Genomic DNA, 20034 nt, shown 5'->3' with positions numbered 1-20034 from the left:
CTCATTTTGGTTTTGCTCAAACCTAATAAGGACCCAACCCTCACCTCCAGTTACAGACCCATAAGCCGTATTAATTGCGACCTTAAGATTATAAGTAAAACACTAACCAACAGAATTGAAAAGCAAATTCCATTTATAATTCACACAGACCAAACAGGCTTTGTCAAAGGCAGACACTCATCCAGCAATAGGCGTAGTTTATTCAGTCTGATCAGCATATCTCAAAGGAACAACTTTAATAAAATTTTTGCCTCTTTGGATGCCCAAAAAGCATTTGATAGGGTTAATTGGACATATCTCTTGGGCCTGTATACCTGGGGGCCTGCCGGCATCGCCGGGGGGCGGGGGGGTGTAACATTGAGGTGCCCCGCGCTGGGCACACGCTGCTACGTGTCTGGGCACTTGGCACTCACGCCGGGCGGGGCATCTGGTCGGCTGCTACAAATTACCCACCTTCTACCCCAATGCCAATGGTGATAAGTCATGTACACTCACTGGTGGACATCTTACACACACACACACACACACACACACACACACACACACACACACACACACACACACACACACACACACACCATCACACCTGCTTCAAGTGCACACCAGCACCCACCTGGTTGCATTCCTCTCCTTTCCTCCCTCATTTGCTGCCATAATTATGACAGGAAGAGGCCACGTGACCAGTTGTAGTTCCAGTTTTCTTGGACCTAATTAACTTTTTTTCAATTCATGACGTCGTCCAATGTTCATGTTTTTGTGTAAATGTTGTTTGTTTCTATGTTTATTTGTCTGACCGTGGTGATTCTCCCCCTCTTGGAGTAGTGATCAGTTGTTTATCAACCCAAACATGATAAATAGTTCTCCAAAGAGGGGGTTTGGTGGTGGTTCTCCATAACCAAAAACTGTGCTCTTATCATTCTACAGGTCATCCACAGGACAGAGTTATTGCAGCAGTTGTTGATGATTTAAGAATAGATAAAGAGTTGCATTGCAGGTTGAGAACTTGAACTCCACTTGCAGACTAACTGTCCTGAATGCAATGGCATAGAAATACTCTGTGTTGTATGCCCAGTATGCTGACAACACAGGTTAAAAAAAAAAAATAATAATAAAAAAAAGTACTGACAAGGGTTACCCAACAAGCTGAATGAGCCATTTAAAAAAAAAAAAAAAAAACAAACAAAAAAAACAGGTATTGAGGTTGTTATTACTACTGGAAACTGAATATGAAAGGAAAAACACAAAACAAAAACCTTTTCATTAAGATAAAAACTTAAACTGAGAATAAAATCATATCGTGCATAACTAACCAAAATTCTGTCAATGTTTTCTCGATTTGACATTTTTCAACAGTTCACCAATTGAATTTACTACACAGGTACTTCCTGAATTAAAGATTTTGAATTCTTTGAAATAAGTTTTCAACTTGTGTAAAGTGAAATCAGTTTCTGAAATAAATAATTGCAATAAATTCTGAAAAAATAATAAGCTAAACTATCAAGCTTATAAATCTAAACTGAAACTAAACTGTAAAGATGACATTGTGAAATGGCAAACGTATTCCTATAGTCGGACAAGGTCATGATCTCCAGCCTCATATGTACTAATTTAATCCAAGTTCAGGAAGGAGCCAAGTTCCTGCCACATCTACTTACTATGCAACCATTATCCCCTCCCAAGGCGCTGGTGATCAGCAACGCTGCACGGCGCACCTCCACAGTGGGTGAGATTGTCAACCTGATGTCTGTGGATGCGCAGCGCTTCATGGACCTCATCACTTACATCAACATGATCTGGTCAGCCCCGCTGCAGGTGGTGTTGGCCCTCTACTTCCTGTGGCAGGTAACCGTGCAGGGGATATGTTGTTATATATTTTTCAGAACACCGTATCTCAGTTTATACAGAAGCGTTTCAGATTATTTTGTTTGGGTGCTGTATAACAATTGTGTTGATGCATTGGTTTTTTTTGCGACCGTGGTTACCTTTGGAGGAACATTGAATGGTCTTTTCTCTGCTGCAATTTATTGCCTCATCTCAATGGGAAACGTGAAACTGACATGTACGACAGACATTTAGATACAGACAAATCCAATTAAAATATCGCCTTGTCTGGTTGTTATCATATGGGCTTTTCATTCCTTTATTTTCTGATCAACTAAAATCTAGGACAGGCCTAGGTTTGAAGAATCTTTAATTATCACACAACACACCACACTTGCACACAAACACACACTTTGGATGCTGTCTGATGAAACCCATCCTGGATTGTCCTTCCTCCGGGCAGCGGGCAGCATTCTTGATGCTCCCGGAGACGAGTGTCAACGAGTGTGTGCATGTTTTTGGTGGGGGTCCTTACTGACGTTAGGTGGAGAAAACCCCATGTGAGTACGGGGAGAACATGCAAACCGAACCCAGGACCTTCTTGCTGTGAGGCAGCAGTGCAATGCACTGCGCCACCCTGCCCGTAATTGTTGCCATGAATCATGCAATGTCCTAACGTGTTTTCTTTGTACCAATTCCATGAAGAATCTGGGTCCATCTGTACTCGCAGGGGTGGCCGTAATGGTGCTCATGGTGCCAGTCAACGCGGTCATTGCCATGAAAACCAAAACCTATCAGGTGGGTAGCTCTGTTAAAGAGTGCACATATTGAAGCTTCTATTCTTACCAGTAAAGAAGATTAGGAAAACAGTGACTTTCAAGCAAATTGGTTTAATCAAACATCTGTCAGGCTTAACACAAACACTTGAATTTGTTTGCCGAGGTCAAACCCAGCCAGAAACTTTCTTTCTTTGCCACACATTTTAAAAATACTAAAAATAATGCTGTGCAAATTACAGTGAAGAACATCAGTTCCATCAAAAGTCCTATAGTTGAATCTGATGAAATTGTTCTAGAAAGAGTTGGCTTTCCAACTTGGCATGTTGCTCGGCGCACCCTACACCAAACCCAACTCTAAAGCCAACTTTAAGAATCCGACAAACCACAACAACTGACCTGAAGTCATTCCTTTCTAATCGAGAGTTAGAAACCACGTGCTTTGACCCTTTGCGGTGCAGAGATATTTTTTTCCAATCAAGGATACGGCTAATTTGTAAGTCCAACACTAGAACCTGAAGCCACCGTTGAGCCTATCTTACGTTAAATCCTAAAGGATTTAAGCTAGGTTACGCTAGTATTAACTTTACCAAGCTAATCTAAATAAGTACAATTTGTAAGTATTAAATCAATTAAGAGCAATGTTGGGTGTTGCCATATTCATCTTTTTATTTAAATTCATTGCATATATTTATTAATATGTGTATTCTTTCAAAATATGAAGGAAGTTTTCAGCTCTTTCATTCAATGAAAATCATAGTGTTTCTCATTAATGTATTTTTTTCTACTGCCACCGTCTCCTGTTGCTCCCTTTTTTTGCATACCAATCTTAACCTAAGTTGGCTCAAGGGTAGGCAAAATTTTGATACTTAAGTTGTTTCTTAATGGGTTTACATTATTGGATTTTTTTTCATCATAAAAGAAATGTGAATCTATTTTTTACATTTTCACCTAAAAGTGCACCAGATTAATGAATTTAACTGATAAATTCATCAAAAAGATTCCGGACCCCTTTAGAGGAAGCTTCCCCCAGGAAAGTCCTGTGGGAAACACTGTCATAAGTGTTTAGCTGACCAAAAACATCTTTCCCACTGCCAGAGAAGATGCTGAGGTAGACCCAGCTCTCCCATTTTCTCTGATATATTTTAAATTTGTGAGTCTAGACATCTACATTATGACAAAGTCCAAAACTGTCTGATCTGTAGTTGGATTCAGTGTAAAGGCGGCTTTGGGCATTGTGGAAAAAGTCTAAATTTAGCTTTTAGCCAAGCAAAATGGCACATTGTGGACTGTTTGATATGCGGAGCAGGTAGCGCAAATGAAGAGCAAGGACAACCGCATCAAGCTCATGAACGAGGTGCTCAACGGCATCAAGGTGTTGAAGCTGTATGCCTGGGAGCTGGCCTTCAACGCCAAGGTGTCGGCCATCCGCGAGAGCGAGCTCCGAGTCCTGAAGAAGGCGGCCTACCTGGGGGCCGTTTCCACATTCACCTGGGTCTGCGCCCCCTTCCTGGTGAGTTGCACACCTCCAATTTTTCATCCTCATGAAATATGTTTGAGCTCAATAAATATAATGATTGTCAATATAACAGTAGATCTGTCGCAGTTACCGCACCGTTACACTACTGAGTTATTATGAAGCCAACTGCAGGGCCCCGCAGACAACGGCCTCAACCGTGACCACTTTTTTTGTTTTCTTTTTATGTTTCATGGGGAGGTGGAGCTGTGTATATACACCGATCAGCCACAAAATTAAAACCACAGACAGGTGAAGTGAATAACATTGCTCATCTTGTTCAAATGGCACCAGTCAAGGGGTTTGATATATTAGGCAGCAAGTGAACAGTCAGTTCTTGACAACGATCTATTAGAAGCAGGAAAAATGGGCGTAAGGATCTGAGCGACTTTGACAAGGGCCAAATTGTGGGTCAGAGCATCTCTGGATTGTAGTTGATCTGTGATCTGTACGCCCCCCACAGTTCGGCTCACATATGAACCACGTATCAATTGCAAAATTTAACCATTATAGTGACATACAGTTTTTTTGCCACTGTTACTTTTTAAAGTAATAATTCCATAAATCTCAACAAAGAGTTGCAGTGAAAAGAGACAAGACAGATGCGTGCTATGTTTTTCTCTGAAGTGCAACAATTGGTTCATAGGAGTGTCACAATTCTGTGAATCGATCGAAATGATGGTTTGATTTCGAACCTAGAAATCTCTATCAGGTTGGCAATTCTCCCCGTAATTTTTTGGGTCATATTGTCCGACTTGTATGTGATCTCTGATGTAACGTTATCTGAAAATAAACTGTGTGCTGTATCCCCAATGTGGAGCTTTGAAGGGGGGTCGAACTGAACCCCAAGCTACAGGCGGCGGAGCTCAGCTGGAATGCAAAAAAAAAAAAAAAAAAAGTGGGCTCCGTTTCAATAAAATATGATACTTTACAATACAAAGTCCAGTTGCTTTGTCCACTTGAGAGGGCAGAACAGAGACTTGCAGCTTGTGAGAAGTGCCAGTACGCACCGGTACGCACTTCATAAGAGTAAACGTTATGGATATGATTTGGATTGTGATATCAAAGATAAGATAATAATGTTAAACTGAACATGATGCTGTGATATGATGATTGGAGTATTGAATATATTATATATTTTAAAATTTTATTTAAACATTGGACATCTTGAATGTTGTTTTCATTTAAAGCCATGGGCAAAAGTTCTGTGCTTTAAGTGTAATTCATTTTCCTTAGTGTATTTCTCTGTAGGTATAAAAAGTAAATTATAACTGTGAAAAGTCTTTTGATTTACAAAGTGCCATAAAATGATTTTGTTTCCCAAAATGGATTAATAATCGTGATATTCATGCTCACAATATTGACTCAAATAGTCGTGGTTATTATTTTAGCCATAATCATGCAGCCCTACTTCAGAATGATAACCACCGTTAGTTGCAGCGTTGGATACCCACCCACAGCCGCAAACACTGCCCGGTCATCGAATTACACTGTAACCAAGCCGGAACGTACAAACTTCTGTAATCACAAAACACACCGGAACAGAGCCAAAGCACACTCGCCCATTAAACTTTAACAAGTGGTGACTATTAGGCTTATTTGACAATATATTTGTATATGGCGATATTTGCCACCATATGTGATATTTTCACAGTATCAAAATATCGCTGTCTGTCTGTCCGCGGAACCGCGGGGTGCGACTGAAGGAGCAGCAGAGCCCTGGGACAAAGCTCATTGACTTGCGCGCATGAGGGTCTATGTGGATGTATGCATGCAACAGCAAGGAAGCAGATGGAGGATTTGGACGTGGTGCCGCAATGGTCTGGTGATAAAGTTGCGGCTCCAGGTTATTATTGCTAAAATTACATGATAAAAAAATGTTTTTTTGTTAATAATTGTTGTACAGAGCTTCCAAGTCTCATGCTTTGACTGTGAGACTCACACATATCAGCCAGTTTACAAGCTCACATGCCACACCTCCTGTTTCTAACTGCTTAGTTTTTTATTCTACACATATATTTCTTCTTTCGCACATGTTTGGTGCCAGTCACTGTTCACGTGGTGAATGTGAGATCCTTTCCCCAGGCAAGTTACGTGAATGCCTAAGCGCAACTAGCTTGGAGTGGCATTAAGCGATCCCGTTCCCTACGATCCAGCATGAAGGTTCATCTTTTCTCCAAAGAAAACTGACTGTCAACAACATCCATATTGTGTATCATAATATTACAATATTTGGCAGGACTAAATTGCGATATATAATTTTAGATATTGCCCAAGCCTACAGACTACCCAGTACCCTGCGTATTGCTGCCTCCAGTTATTATAATTAATATTATTATTATTATTATTATTTGTTTCACTCACCATACAGTAGTCAGCTCTATTGTGCTTACCAGCCTCACACAAATCACATCATCTTTGGTGTCCACAGGCTGTGCTATAAACAGTTATGTACAATGATTTTGTTTTGGGACACAGACTGTATCGCAACCAAATAACTTTTAATCATAGAATGACTTTACTACTTGTGATACATTTAATCTATCCTCCCCCCTAGGTGGCACTTTCCACGTTTGCTGTGTATGTGCTGAGCGACGAACGGAATGTTCTAGACGCCCAAAAGGCCTTTGTCTCCCTGGCACTCTTCAACATCCTACGCTTCCCTCTCAACATGCTGCCCATGGTAATCAGCAGCATAGTCCAGGTAGGTCTGCCGGGTCTCCAAATCCAGTCTCCAGCGATCAATTTCTCAATCAGGCCACCAGCCCAGAGCTGACCCTTTTTCACGTTTAAAATGGTCCTTTTTATATGTCCCTTTTTTGTGTTTCATGTTGTTTGTTTGTTTGTTTTATTATTGGGGATCCAGCCCGCAGGGCTATTGTTATTGCTAGTTATTTTATTATTATTTTTCTCCTTGGCATTTTAAACTCTTTGGTATTTACGCTTGTTCAGGCGACAGACCAGAGTAGCTGATGTGGTGTTCAATGTAAACTTGGAAAACTGTACATCGTTCTGCGTTTCACAGAACCCGGAAAACTGAAATACACTACTTACAAAAAGTAAGGGATAATTGGCTTTTGGGTGAAATTTATGGAAAATGTAAAAAGTTTGTGCTACGGTGATATTACATCATGAAAGTAGGGCATTGAAGTAGAAGCATGCAATGGTGATTTCCTCATCTCAAACAATTGATTGTAACAAAATTTAACGATTGATTGTAACAGTGGTGGGTTTACCACAACAAAAACTGTCAATGTCTCAATAACTTCTCATGTGCCCTTGAGCATCAATTACAGCTTGACAACAGTCTCATGCTGTTCACAAGTCGAATTATTGTCTGCTGAGGCATGGAACCCCACTCTTCTTGAAGGGCGGCCCTCAGGTCATTGAGGTTCTGGGCTATAGAGTTACGGGCCTCTACACGGCCACTCAGCTGATCCCATAGGTTTTGTATGGGATTCAGGTCTGGAGAAAGTGCAGGCCACTCCATTTGAGGTACCCCAGTCTCCAGCAGCCGTTCCCTTATAATGCCACCTCGATGAGCTGGAGCATTGTCCTCCATGAAGATGAACTTAGGCCTGTGTTGTTCATGCAGGGGCACAATGACTGGATTAATGATGTTATTCACGTAATATGGGCTTGTCACTGTACCATTCACAAAGTGTAGGGCAGTTCTGTACTGACTAGACACACCTGCCCACACTGTAACACCACCACCACCACAGGCTCTTTGGTGACAACAGTGGCTGATACATAGCGCTCTCCTTGACGTCTCCAACATTGTTGGCGGCCATCATTTCTGCTCAATGTGAATCGACTTTCATCAGAGAACAGCACTGAGGCCCACTGGTCCCTCGTCCAGTGTAAATGCTCCCAGGCCCGTGCAAGACGATGATGCCTGTGCCTTGTGGCGTGGTCACGTACCCTTGCAGGTTGTCTAGCACGCAGACCGCGCTGATGTAAATGGTTTCCAAAGGTCTGACGTGACACTTGGGTGCCTCTCACCTCCCTTAAATGTGCCTGGAGTTGAGTGGCATTCATCATCCGGTTCCGCAGGGCACTGTTCACAATGAAGCGGTCATCAGTGTGGGATGTGGCCAAATGACTTCCACTTCTATGCCTTTCTGTGACTTCCAGTTTCTGTATCTCTGTTGCAACCTGCTGATGACACTCTGTGACACTCTAAGCTCAGTTGCCACTTCCCTCTGAGAACATCCTGTTTGAAGCCTTGCAATGGCGAGGTGCTGTTGATCAGTTGTTAGGTGTCGTCTTGGTCTCATGATGTCAAAACGTGAACAGCATGATGAAGAGGACTGTTTAAATACCAATTTTAATTGAACCAGGAAATGTATTGGTCGATTCATTGATCAAACACCTGTTGTGAATTTTACCGTTCAGCTCCTTGTTAGAGAACAGCAAGTTGAGCAAAAAGTACTGAAACATTGAATAGTTTTCAAGATTCAAGATTCAAGATTTTTATTTGTCACATACATATACATACTTCCATACATATATGCAGTGAAATGTAATGCAACGCACCCGGTGATAGCACACAAGAAGTCCTAGGAAAAAGTACTAAAATAAAATAAAATAAAAAGTAGAAAATTCATTTCTAATAGACCGACTAACTGACTCCTAAAACGTAATACAGTAAGTGGAATACTTATAGAATAAGATAAAAAATATATAGAATAAAATACAATAAAAAATAAATTGAAATAAAATGGAATAGGTAGAAGGAATATGCCTATGTATATACAGATATGTGCATTTAAAGTGGCATGTGAATTAAAGTGGCATGTGAATGTGAATAGTGTGAGGTAGTGTTTGGGATAATACAGCACAGTATACAACAGTACGGCGCAGCAATACGGCATCACGAACAACCCTGAACAGTGATACAGTATGCGGTACAGTATGCTACATACAGTACAGTAGGTAGTGGAGCCTAGTGCATGGCTCAGTTAGGACCCCTGGTGAGGTCAGCATTGACAGTTCTGATGGCTTGAGGGAAGAAACTCCGTCTCAGTCTCTCTGTTCTCGCTGCGTGACTGCGGAGGCGCTTGCCTGACCGCAGCAGCTGAAACAGTCCGTTGTTGGGGTGATGAGGATCCTTCATGATCCTACGGGCTCTGCTACTACACCTCCTGGTGTATAACTCCTGCAAGGGGGGGAGGGTAGTTCCAGTGGTACGTTCAGCTGAACGCACCACCCTCTGCAGGGCCCGCCTGTCCTGGGCAGTACAGTTCCCAAACCAGGCAGTGATGTTGCCTGTCAGGATGCTCTCCACTGCTCCAGAGTAGAAGGACTTGAGGATCCTCACCGAGACCCGGAATTTCCTCAGCTGCCTGAGGTGGTAGAGACGCTGCCTCGCCTTTCTCACCAGAGTGTCTGTGTGAACAGTCCATGTTAAGTCCTCTGTGATGTGGACTCCCAGATATCTGAAGCTGCTCACCCTATCGACAGAAGTCCCATTAATCCACAAGGGCGCGTGCGTCCTCGATTGTGATCCACGCCTAAAGTCCACAATCAGCTCCTTGGTTTTGCTGACGTTCAGGTGGAGGCTGTTGTCCTGGCACCAGAGTGACAGGTCAGCCACCTCCTCGCGGTAGGCCTTCTCATCGCAGTCGGTGATCAGGCCCACGACCACGGTGTCGTCAGCAAACTTGATGATGGTGTTGGAGCTGGACCTGGCCACACAGTCATGTGTGTACAGGGAGTACAGTAGGGGGCTGAGGACGCAGCCCTGGGGGGATCCTGTATTCAGGGTGAGGGAGCTTGACATGTACTTCCCCACCTTGACCACCTGGGGGCGGCCTGTGAGGAAGTCCAGGATCCAGGTGCACAGCGGAGCATTCAATCCTAGCTCCAACAACTTGACAGCCAGTCTGGTGGGGACTATGGTGTTGAAAGCTGAACTATAATCAATGAACAGCATTCTCACATAGGCCCCCTTCTGGCCATCCAGGTGCGTGAGCGTGGTGTGCAGTACCTGAGAGACCGCGTCATCCGTGGATCTGTTCTGCCGGTACGCGAACTGCAACGGGTCCAAGGTGCGGGGGAGGGAGGCGCAGATGTAATCCTTAATCAGCCTCTCGAAACACTTCATGACCACCGAGGTGAGGGCCACCGGACGGTAGTCATTCAGGCAGGTTGGAGAGGCGATCTTCGGGACAGGAACGACGGTGGACCTCTTGAAGCAGGACGGGACCACTGATTCAGCCAGGGAGATGTTGAATATTGTGGTGAACACCGGAGCTAGCTGGTTAGCACAGGTCTTCAGTACTCGTCCAGATATGCCATCTGGACCCGCAGCTTTCCTGGTGTTCACCCGCATCAGAGCCCTCCTGACCTCGTGCACGGACACTGAGAGTGCGCGCTCGTCCCCAGCGGTGTAGCTCCAATTAGCCGGCGAGCCAGCGGTGCTGCTGCCAGACTCGAACCGCGCATAAAAGGAGTTCAGTTGGTTGGCCAGGGAGGCGTCCACACTCGTGGCTGGGGAGGAGCTGCTCTTGTAGTTAGTTATTGTTCGCAGCCCCTCCCACAAGCGTCTTGTGTCCCCCCGCTCCATCTGCAGCTCCACGGTGTCTCTGTACGTCCGTTTAGCGTCCCTCACCGCCCTCCGCAGATTGTACGACGCCGCTTTGTAGTTGTCCATGTTACCAGATACAAGTCCGTCGTTGTAAGCGGCCGTGCGCGCATTCAGAGCGCAGCGGATGGATTTATCAACCCATGGTTTCTGGTTTGGAAATATCCGAACTTTCACCGTAGGAACGATTTCATCCGCGAGCGTAGCCACAAAACTCACTACAACCTCCGTAAACTCGCTGACGTCACTTGAACTCGCTCGGAACATGTCCCAGTCTACGTCAGTCAGAGCGTCCTGAAGCGCAGCCTCTGATTGGTCCGTCCACCGCTTCACTTCCCTCGTCATCACCAGATCCCGCGCGATCAGAGGCCTGTAAACAGGAAGCAGCGAGATCGCGGCGTGATCTGATTTCCCGAAAGCAGGAAGCGACACGGGCTTGTATCCGTTCTTGTAAGGAGTGTAACAATGGTCCAGAGTTCTGTCTACCCTGGTGGCACACGTGATGTGTTGGTGGAAATTCGGCAGAACTTTTTTAAGGTTGGCCCTGTTAAAGTCCCCAGTCACCACCACAGCCGCGTCGGGATGTCTGTTCTGAAATCCGCACAACACATCGTACAGAACCGACAGAGCTGCGTCGGTGTCCGCTTGCGGTGGGATATAAACGGCTGTAATGATGACCGTGCTGAATTCCCGGGGGAGATAAAATGGACGGCATAGTATGGTCAGCTGTTCCAGGTTCGGCGAGCAGGAGTGGGAGAGGAATTTGGTGTTGTTGGCGTTACACCAGCGGTTGTTTACCATTAGGCAGACGCCTCCACCTTTGGATTTCCCCGACTCTGCCGTTCTGTCGCCGCGGAACACGGAGAAGGCCTCGGCTGGACGTATGGCTTCATCCGGCACCAGTGGGTTCAGCCATGTTTCCGTCAGGCAGAGGACGCAACAGTTCCTCGTGTCACGCTGGAATTGAATCCTCGCTCGAAGTTCATCCATCTTGTTCTCCAGGGACTGGACGTTCGCAAGAAGGATGCTTGGCAGAGGTGGACGGTAAGGTTGCGTCCTCATTCTGACCCGAATGCCGCCTCGTTTACCTCGGTGCTTCCTCCGTGGGCCGGCTCGTGGAACAGCGACTCCATTTTTGTTGTTGTAGTTGTTGTTGCGAGTGTTCCCGCGTAGGATTTCCGCCGGCCACTCTGCTCCCACGGATAAAAAGTCCCAAAGTTGTTCGTTTAGGGAAATTTTTATATCCATGAGTGCATCGCGGCCGTATGAGTTAATTGTTGATGTTTTTCTGGCGAACATTGTGATAAAAAAAGGAAAAAAATACTAAAGAGTAAGAAAGAAACCGGAGCGCCGGCGCAGGCGACCGCTAGGGGCGGCGCCACTATCGCCACTAGTTGGACATGTGCATTCAAAGGTTTCCAGAAGGTCAAATTAAGTTCACCTGTAAAGGTTGTAGTGCATTTTAGGTTCATCCTGAAATTTCACCCAAAAGCCGAATATCCCTAACTTTTTGTGAGTCGTGTATGTACCTAACATGACTAAACTGGACCCTGTGTATTGCTGCCTGTACCTATATTTATTTTATTTATTATTTTTGTTTTTATTTTATTAATAATAATAATAATAATAATAATAATAATACATTTAGCTACAGGCACCAATTCATTTTAGTCATGTAAGTAACTAATTACATTTTGAAGATTGCTACAGAACAATTATACAGCAATCATAACAAATACATGTGATTTCAACATAATTAAGTAATGTTAGTTTTAATTAGTACTTTATTGTATTTTTTCTAACAATGTACAATTTATAATAATAGTTAAAAATATCACTTGTCTACATTGCAATACAGGCAACATTTATTGAACATTAACATTAATTTCGAATATGACTTATTATGAAATGACTCATAATTTTTACATGCCTTTTCTCTTTTAATTTCATTACATTTAGCTGTAGGAAGTTGCATGTATATACATTTTCTTAAATACAACGGTATATTGGTGCCTTTAAACCAAACCATGTCATTGGTCTAACTAAACTTCTTGTTTGTGAAAAGATCTGTAGTCACAGTGATGGAAGTTGGTCTCGTGCTGGGCAATTATGACGTCTGTAGGGAAGTTTACACAGCTAAGCAAGGTTAATATATTAGTGGTGACACCTGTCTGTCAATTATATTTCAGATGCATTACAGTTCCATGAAATTGGAATTGGATTAATGTGGATTGTGTGATTATATACAATTACGTGATTATATAGAATTTTCAGTATACTATTTTCCGACTCGCTCAGATAATATGAACTCATCATGGACTAGCTAATTTTCTATCTTACTGCTGTCGTGAATCCGGCAAAGTAAGGAGGCCCACAATGCCTCATCTAACATGGGGTTGTATCAGAAAACAATGTCTTTATTTACAAAAGACAAAAGGGATCAAATATAAATCGAACAGCCCCGCAGACATCCATCAGGTAAGTTGGTACATACTGTACAGTAGGAGCCACTTGCTGGACAGCTGGAGCATGACAGAGCGCAGGCAGATCAGTGATTGGGGCATGGCTGACCCATGCAAGAACCGTGACAGGATCGCGATCGGACCCTTGTTGTAATTATATCCCCCTCGATTATGTAATTGTAGCACAGGTGCCTTGTAACGCCCTCAGGCTGCATTTGTGGAAAAGCAGTTGCAATGCTTTCACCTGTCCACTGGGGGACCTGTGGTTCAAAATGTATAGCAACTCGCATATACGGGATATTCCTGTGTTTATTTAATGAAAAATATACATGTTTTGGAACAAAACATATGTTCTGTACATCTAATACAATCAATATATACATATATGATTTTAAAGAATGAATGGTTTGAAAGAATGTTTTTATTATTTGTAGATGTATTTAATTAAATGAAACTAATAAACACTGCGTAACTGTGTGTAACAGGTGTTATCATTTACCTAAAATGTGAAATGTTGTAACAAAGTAAATCGCAATACTTAATGTATAGCAAAACTCGCTATATTGTGCTTTTCCGCACCGCAGGAACTTTTTCATTGTTCTAAGGACATTTTGGAAGAACCGTCCCTTTCATTGTATCCGCGCTGCAGACACAACTGTAGGAACCATCGTAGTTCTGAGAACTCCATTTTGAGAAACTTATTCAGCTCCTGGTCCAGGACAGGGACTCAACCTTTAGTGATGGATGTGCTGGTGATGGTACAAATAATAAAATAAAAAATTTATTTTTATTGTAGATGTATTTATTTAATTTTACAAAGTGAATTGAATAAAACAGAAAATCTTTGAGCGAGCGAGCCTGTGTGTCACTTAAGTGGGAACAAAGTTTTAAATTATATCTTGTAAATCTAATATGAGTGAAGATTCAGCAACTGGGTTGATTATTTCTCGCCTCAAATTTGTTCAGAAACAAATTTTAGTGGATTGATAAGGTGAAATACTGTTAGTGAAAGTTACAGAGCAAACAGAACACGGAATAGTGCTGAAATCCCACTAGATGTAATCTCATTCGCCTCACCAGTGCCAGGTTCTCGGGGTGCTCCTAGAGGTCGTCCTAGTGCCCCTCGGAGAAAACACGTTGCGTAGTATGGTGACGTCCCAGATGATATATATTCCCACTCCTATATATATATATATATATATATATATATATATATATATATATATATATATATATATATACACACACACACACACACACACTAATCACAAAAAGTTAGGGATATTCGGCTTTCGGGTGAAATTTCAGGATAAACCTAAAATGCACTATAACCTTTACAGGTGAACTTAATTTGACCTTCTCTAAACTTTTGAATGCACATGTCCAACTGTTCAATGTTTCAGTACTTTTTGCACAACTTGCTGTTCTCTAACAAGGAGCTGAACGGCAAAATTCACAACGGGTGTTTGATCCATGAATCGACCAATACATTTCCTGGTTCAATTAGAATTGGTATTTAAACAGTCCTCTTGATCACGCTGTTCACATTTTGACATCATGAGACCAAGACGACACCTAACAATTGATCAACAGTACCTCGCCATTGTGGGGCTTCAAACAGGATGTTCTCTGAGGGAAGTGGCCACTGAGCTTAGAGTGTCACAGAGTGTCATCAGCAGGTTGCAACAGAGATACAGAGAGACTGGAAGAGTCACAGAAAGGCATAGAAGTGGACGTCCTTTGGCCACATCCCACACTGATGACCGCTTCATTTTGAACAGTGCCCTGCGGAACCAGATGATGAATGCCACTCAACTCCAGGCACATTTAAGGGAGGTGAGAGGCACCCAAGTGTCACATCAGACCATTGGAAACCGTTTACATCAGCCCGGTCTGCGTGCTAGACGACCTGCAAGGGTACGTGACCACACCACCAGGCACAGGCATCATCATCTTGCATGGGCCAGGGAGCATTTACGCTGGACGAGGGACCAGTGGGCCTCAGTGCTGTTCTCTGATGAAAGTCGATTCACGTTGAGCAGAAATGATGGCCGCCAACGATGTCGGAGACGTCAAGGAGAGCGCTATGCATCAGCCACTGTTGTCACCAGACGAGCCTTTGGTGGTGGTGGTGGTGTTACAGTGTGGGCAGGTGTGTCTAGTCTATACAGAACTGCCCTACACTTTGTGAATGGTACAGTGACAAGCCCATACTACCCGAATAACACCATTAATCCAGTCATTGTGCCCCTGCATGAATAACACAGGCCTCATTTCATCTTCATGGACGACAATGCTCCAGCTCATCGAGGTCGCATCATTAGGGAACGGCTGCTGGAGACTGGGGTACCTCAAATGGAGTGGCCTGCACTTTCTCCAGACCTGAATCCCATAGAAAACCAATGGGATCAGCTGAGTCGCCGTGTCGAGGCTTGTAACACTGTAGCAGACAATAAATAGACTTGTGAACAACATGACATCGTTGTCAAGCTGAAATTGATGCTCAAGGGCACATGACAAGTTATTGAGACATTGACATTTTTTGTTGTGGTTTACCCACCACTGTTGTTGGCTTTTGTTTTAATGAATTGTTTGAGATGCGGAAATCACCAATTGCATGCTTCTACTTAAATGCCCTACTTTCATGATATAATATCACTGTAGCGTGAACTTTTTACATTTTCCATAAATTTCACCCAAAAGCCAAATATCCCTAACTTTTTGTGAGTAGTGTGTGTGTGTGTATATATATATATATATATATATATATATATATATATATATATATATATATATATATATATATATATATATATATATATATATATAAGTAGTGTGCCATTCTCATCTGGTTCCATGATGCGCTTGTATAAAATATACACAAAACTTTCAGAAAAACGTTCCTCTGTGTTCTCTGTGACAATTGAATGAGCTTGAGACAATGAATGACATGAAAACAACAACAAATAGCAGGGTTAGCATTGAGGTAATAATGTACATAATAGCAGTGTAAGCTTTAGAAGATAAGGTAATTCTTGTATTTGAGTTTCCATATTTCCTCTAATATAAACAGTTACTCAATTAAAAACTGGGCCTCAAATAAATGCTGCGGTGTGGTCAAAACAAACAAAGGCCTAAACCCTACCCCAGATTAAGATCAGGGTTAGGGGAAAGTCCAAGGTTGAACTACTGATGCCTGTTATACAGCATGTGTACAGTATGCTGGTTTAGCAAAATGTACATTTCCGCTGCTTTACTGTTACTTAACTGATAAATTTATGAATACAATCATGCTATCTTAAAACACTTTGTTGTCTTAACCTCATTGTGTGAGAGGTTAACCTAACTCTAAGAATTGGAGCGTGTTTTTTTGGGGGGGTTTTTTTTGTCCTACAGTGTGCTGTGTGCGCACCTTATAAGCACCTTATTATTACTCCAAGATTCAAGAGGTTTATTCATCACATACATATATGTACTTCCATACATATATATTATGCAGTGAAATGTGAATGCAACACGCCCGGTGATTATGCACATATAAACAATATGTTCTAGACTGAACACAATAGCTAACTCATTTCTACTTGACTAACTAAGTGAAACTAACTGATTCCTAAAATGTAATGCAGTAGGTAAATAGAACAATATAAAATAAAATAAAACAAAATAACTCAAAAGTAATACAGAGTGGGGGTACAAAATTGAAATAAAGGGAATAGACTTATGTATTTGGGATAGGCTATTTTGTATATACAGATATGTGCATTAAAGTCGCATGTGAAAAAAGTGAGGTAGTGTGTGCGGAGATATACAGTACAGTATACAACAGTACGGCGCACCAATACAGTAACACCAAACAGAACAGCAATTCAGCACAGTATGCAGTTACCCAGAACAGTGATACAGTATGCAGTACAGTATGCTACATACAGTACAGTACAGTAAGGCAGTGGGGCCTACGTTCAAGTTCAAGAAATTATTTGTCACATACGTGTGTGTCTCAGTGAGGAACCCTGGTGAGTCCAGCGTTGACAGTTCTTATGGCTTGCGGGAAAAAACTCTCAGTCTCTGTCCGCACTGTGTGACTGCGGAGGCACTACCCCGACCGCAGCAGCTGGAACAGTCCATTGTTGGGGTGGTGAGGATCCTTCATGATCCTGCAGGCTCTGCTACTACACCTCCTGGTGTATAAGTCCTGCACAGAGGGGAGGGTAGTTCCAGTGGTACGTTCAGCTGAATGCACCACCCTCTGCAGGGTCTGCCTGTCCTGAACAGTACAGTTCCCAAACCAGGCAGTGATGTTGCCTGTCAGGATGAAGGATCGAGACCCGGAATTTCTTCAGCTGCCTGAGGTGGTAAAGACGCTGCCTCGACGTTCTCACCGGAGTGTCTATGTGTACAGTCCATGTTTATTAATCACATTAATCACCAGCGGCACATGCGTCCTCAGTGGTAATCCTCTCCTAAAGTCCACAATCAGCTCGTTAGTTTTGATGATGTTCAGGAGGAGACAAAAAAAACCAAACTTATTACTGCTACTGTATGGAAATACTTATTTGAAGTATACTATTAGTATCTACCGATCCCTGTTTGCTTTTCATAACGACAACTAATGCACAGACAGGTGTAATTGACCATCTGTGGCTTATGACTATTGATTGTATGAAGGGGACGGTAGCTCAGGAGGTAGAGCTGGTCGTCTAGTAATCTAAAAGTTGCTGGTTCGATCCCAGGCTCCTCCTGCTAGCATGCTGTAGTGTCCTTGAGCAAGACACTTAACCCCTCATTGCTCCTGATGGCTGCGTCCGTCGGTGTTTGAATAATTGTAAGTCGCTTTGGATAAAAGCGTCTGCTAAATGACGAAATGTAACGAAATGTATCAGATCATTTTTAACTGTACTGTCACCCTTTATTGTTTATCACATGTTTTACCTATTGCTTCTCACCCTTTTTTATTTTTTCAAATGCAGAGGATCCATTTCACCGGCCACCATCAAAGCATGTGTGTGTGTGCAAGCATGTGTTGTAGTGTGGTGTGTTGCGTGACGAATAAAGACTCTTTCTTCCTTCTTTTCTTTCTTAAATATTACGCAGCTTTTGATAGGAACGTTGTGTAGCTTGGTTGTAGTTTGGCATGGGCGGGGGGGGGGGGGGGCACCTTGTCTGACTGTGATTATTTGGCATATTTCTATTAGTTATTACAAATACATTGTTCATATTAGCATACATTTTTTTAACAATGATGACAACTATTTATGTGGTTAAATCCTGGTTATATTATACCACTGGTATCTATTGAAAAGAAACTGTTCCACCTTAATAGTTGAATCAAGGAGGTTGCAGAAATTGAATCGATTATGAGTAATGATCAACCCCCCCATAATATTTAATCTGTTAATATTGATATCATTGGATCATGATCATATAGAATATAATCTCATTATAATATAAATTCTGCACTCCAGCATGTCATAATTCCCTTCAAAATAATACTCATTCAACTTTTATGGAGGCTGGAGGCTTGATGGACCATTAATCAGAACACAGACGTGCAGTGGATACAGACGTTTCAAAGTGATAGGGCTAAGGATGGTTATTTGTCAAAACTGAATCGATCTACAACAGCGCAGAGAAACCTCTAGAAAAATGTGAAATGGCTCCAAATGGCAAAAAGACTGGAGGTGGCCTTTACAACATTCGGGGAATCTCTTTCGTGTAGTAGTTGAAAGTAAGAAATGCTTTTAAATTCCTGCTCCTTTCCTTCCTACCCCCTGGATGCCTACCCTTTCAATGCTCATACCTCCGAACCACAGTATTTCAAATGTCACATTCATCTGTTATTTATGTTTCCGTCGTTCTGTCTGCTTGTGTCCGTTTGTCTTCCAGGCCAGCGTCTCAATGAAGCGCCTGCAGGTGTTCCTGTCACACGAGGAGCTGCAGGGTGACAGCGTGGAGCGGGAGGTCAGGGCAGGCTGTGAGTTTCACCTTTTTTCCTCCTCTCTTACCCTCACTCTCTGCTCAAACCAGTGTGTCTTACCCTTGTCTCTGTCAACACACATCTCTCACTGCCAGATTTAATCATTTTTTCTGCCTGTGTGTGTGTTACCTCCCAGCATCTGACAGCATCTACATCGCAGATGGGGTTTTCAGCTGGTCCAGAACTGAAACTCTGACACTCAAAAGGTGTGTTTGTGAGTTTGTGAGCATATGGCAAGGTTTTGATTCACCTATTGTTATGCAAATTTCAAACTTCCGCTTCTCCGGTGGGATTTTAAGGTGTTCCCATGCCAGCTGAGAGATGTAATGCAGCTCCTCAGTCTCCACCCAGTTGGCCATGCCCGGTAGACCTCCAAAGGGAGATGCCCGAACCACCTCAACTGACTTCTCCTCTCAATGTGGAGGAGGGTGAACCTAGCAACCCTGGGAAGGAACCTTATTTTGGCCACCTGTATTCAGGACTTTTGGTGGAGCTTTTAGCTCATGACCTACCTCCTGACCCTGCTCTCCGTTCACCACAACCTGCATTACTGCAGATGCTGCACCCATCTACCTGTCACGTTCCCTTCAACACTCGTGAATATGAACCCAAGATACATATACTCTTCTAGTTGGGAATCAGCTGCTCACTCCATACTCTGAGGGGGCAAAAAAACCTTTTTCCGGACACAAAGTAAGGATAAAGGTGCCAACTCCAGTACACACCGGAGACCGCAGTCTGATGCGCCGAAAAAGTCAACATTATCTGCAAAAAGCAGAGCGGCGGACTCTTGCATGCCCAAACTGGATACACTCCAGTCCTCTGCAACACCTTGATATGCTGTACATGAAAATCACCAACAGAATAGGAGACAAGGCACTATTCTTAACATT

The 20034-nt window shown here is 43.0% G+C and overlaps 1 protein-coding gene across 2 annotated transcripts in view; it reads left to right on the top strand.

The window, feature by feature from the left end:
• abcc1 (ATP binding cassette subfamily C member 1 (ABCC1 blood group)) overlaps nucleotides 1-20034 on the top strand; it is a gene marked incomplete at its 5' end in the record, with an annotated part of 115479 nt that overhangs the window by 53531 nt on the left and 41914 nt on the right. For both annotated transcript variants that reach the window (XM_080009112.1, XM_080009111.1), the window contains 6 exons: nucleotides 1681-1842; nucleotides 2527-2619; nucleotides 3907-4110; nucleotides 6671-6817; nucleotides 19051-19138; nucleotides 19278-19347. In XM_080009112.1, coding sequence (XP_079865238.1) covers nucleotides 1681-1842; nucleotides 2527-2619; nucleotides 3907-4110; nucleotides 6671-6817; nucleotides 19051-19138; nucleotides 19278-19347 — 764 coding nt within the window. The remainder of the gene's footprint in view (nucleotides 1-1680; nucleotides 1843-2526; nucleotides 2620-3906; nucleotides 4111-6670; nucleotides 6818-19050; nucleotides 19139-19277; nucleotides 19348-20034) is intronic.

The sequence above is a fragment of the Zeus faber genome, assembly GCF_960531495.2.
Source record: "Zeus faber genome assembly, chromosome: 11".
In the NCBI taxonomy this organism is placed as follows: Eukaryota; Metazoa; Chordata; class Actinopteri; order Zeiformes; family Zeidae; genus Zeus; species Zeus faber.
This window is presented reverse-complemented; position numbering and strand designations above follow the sequence as displayed.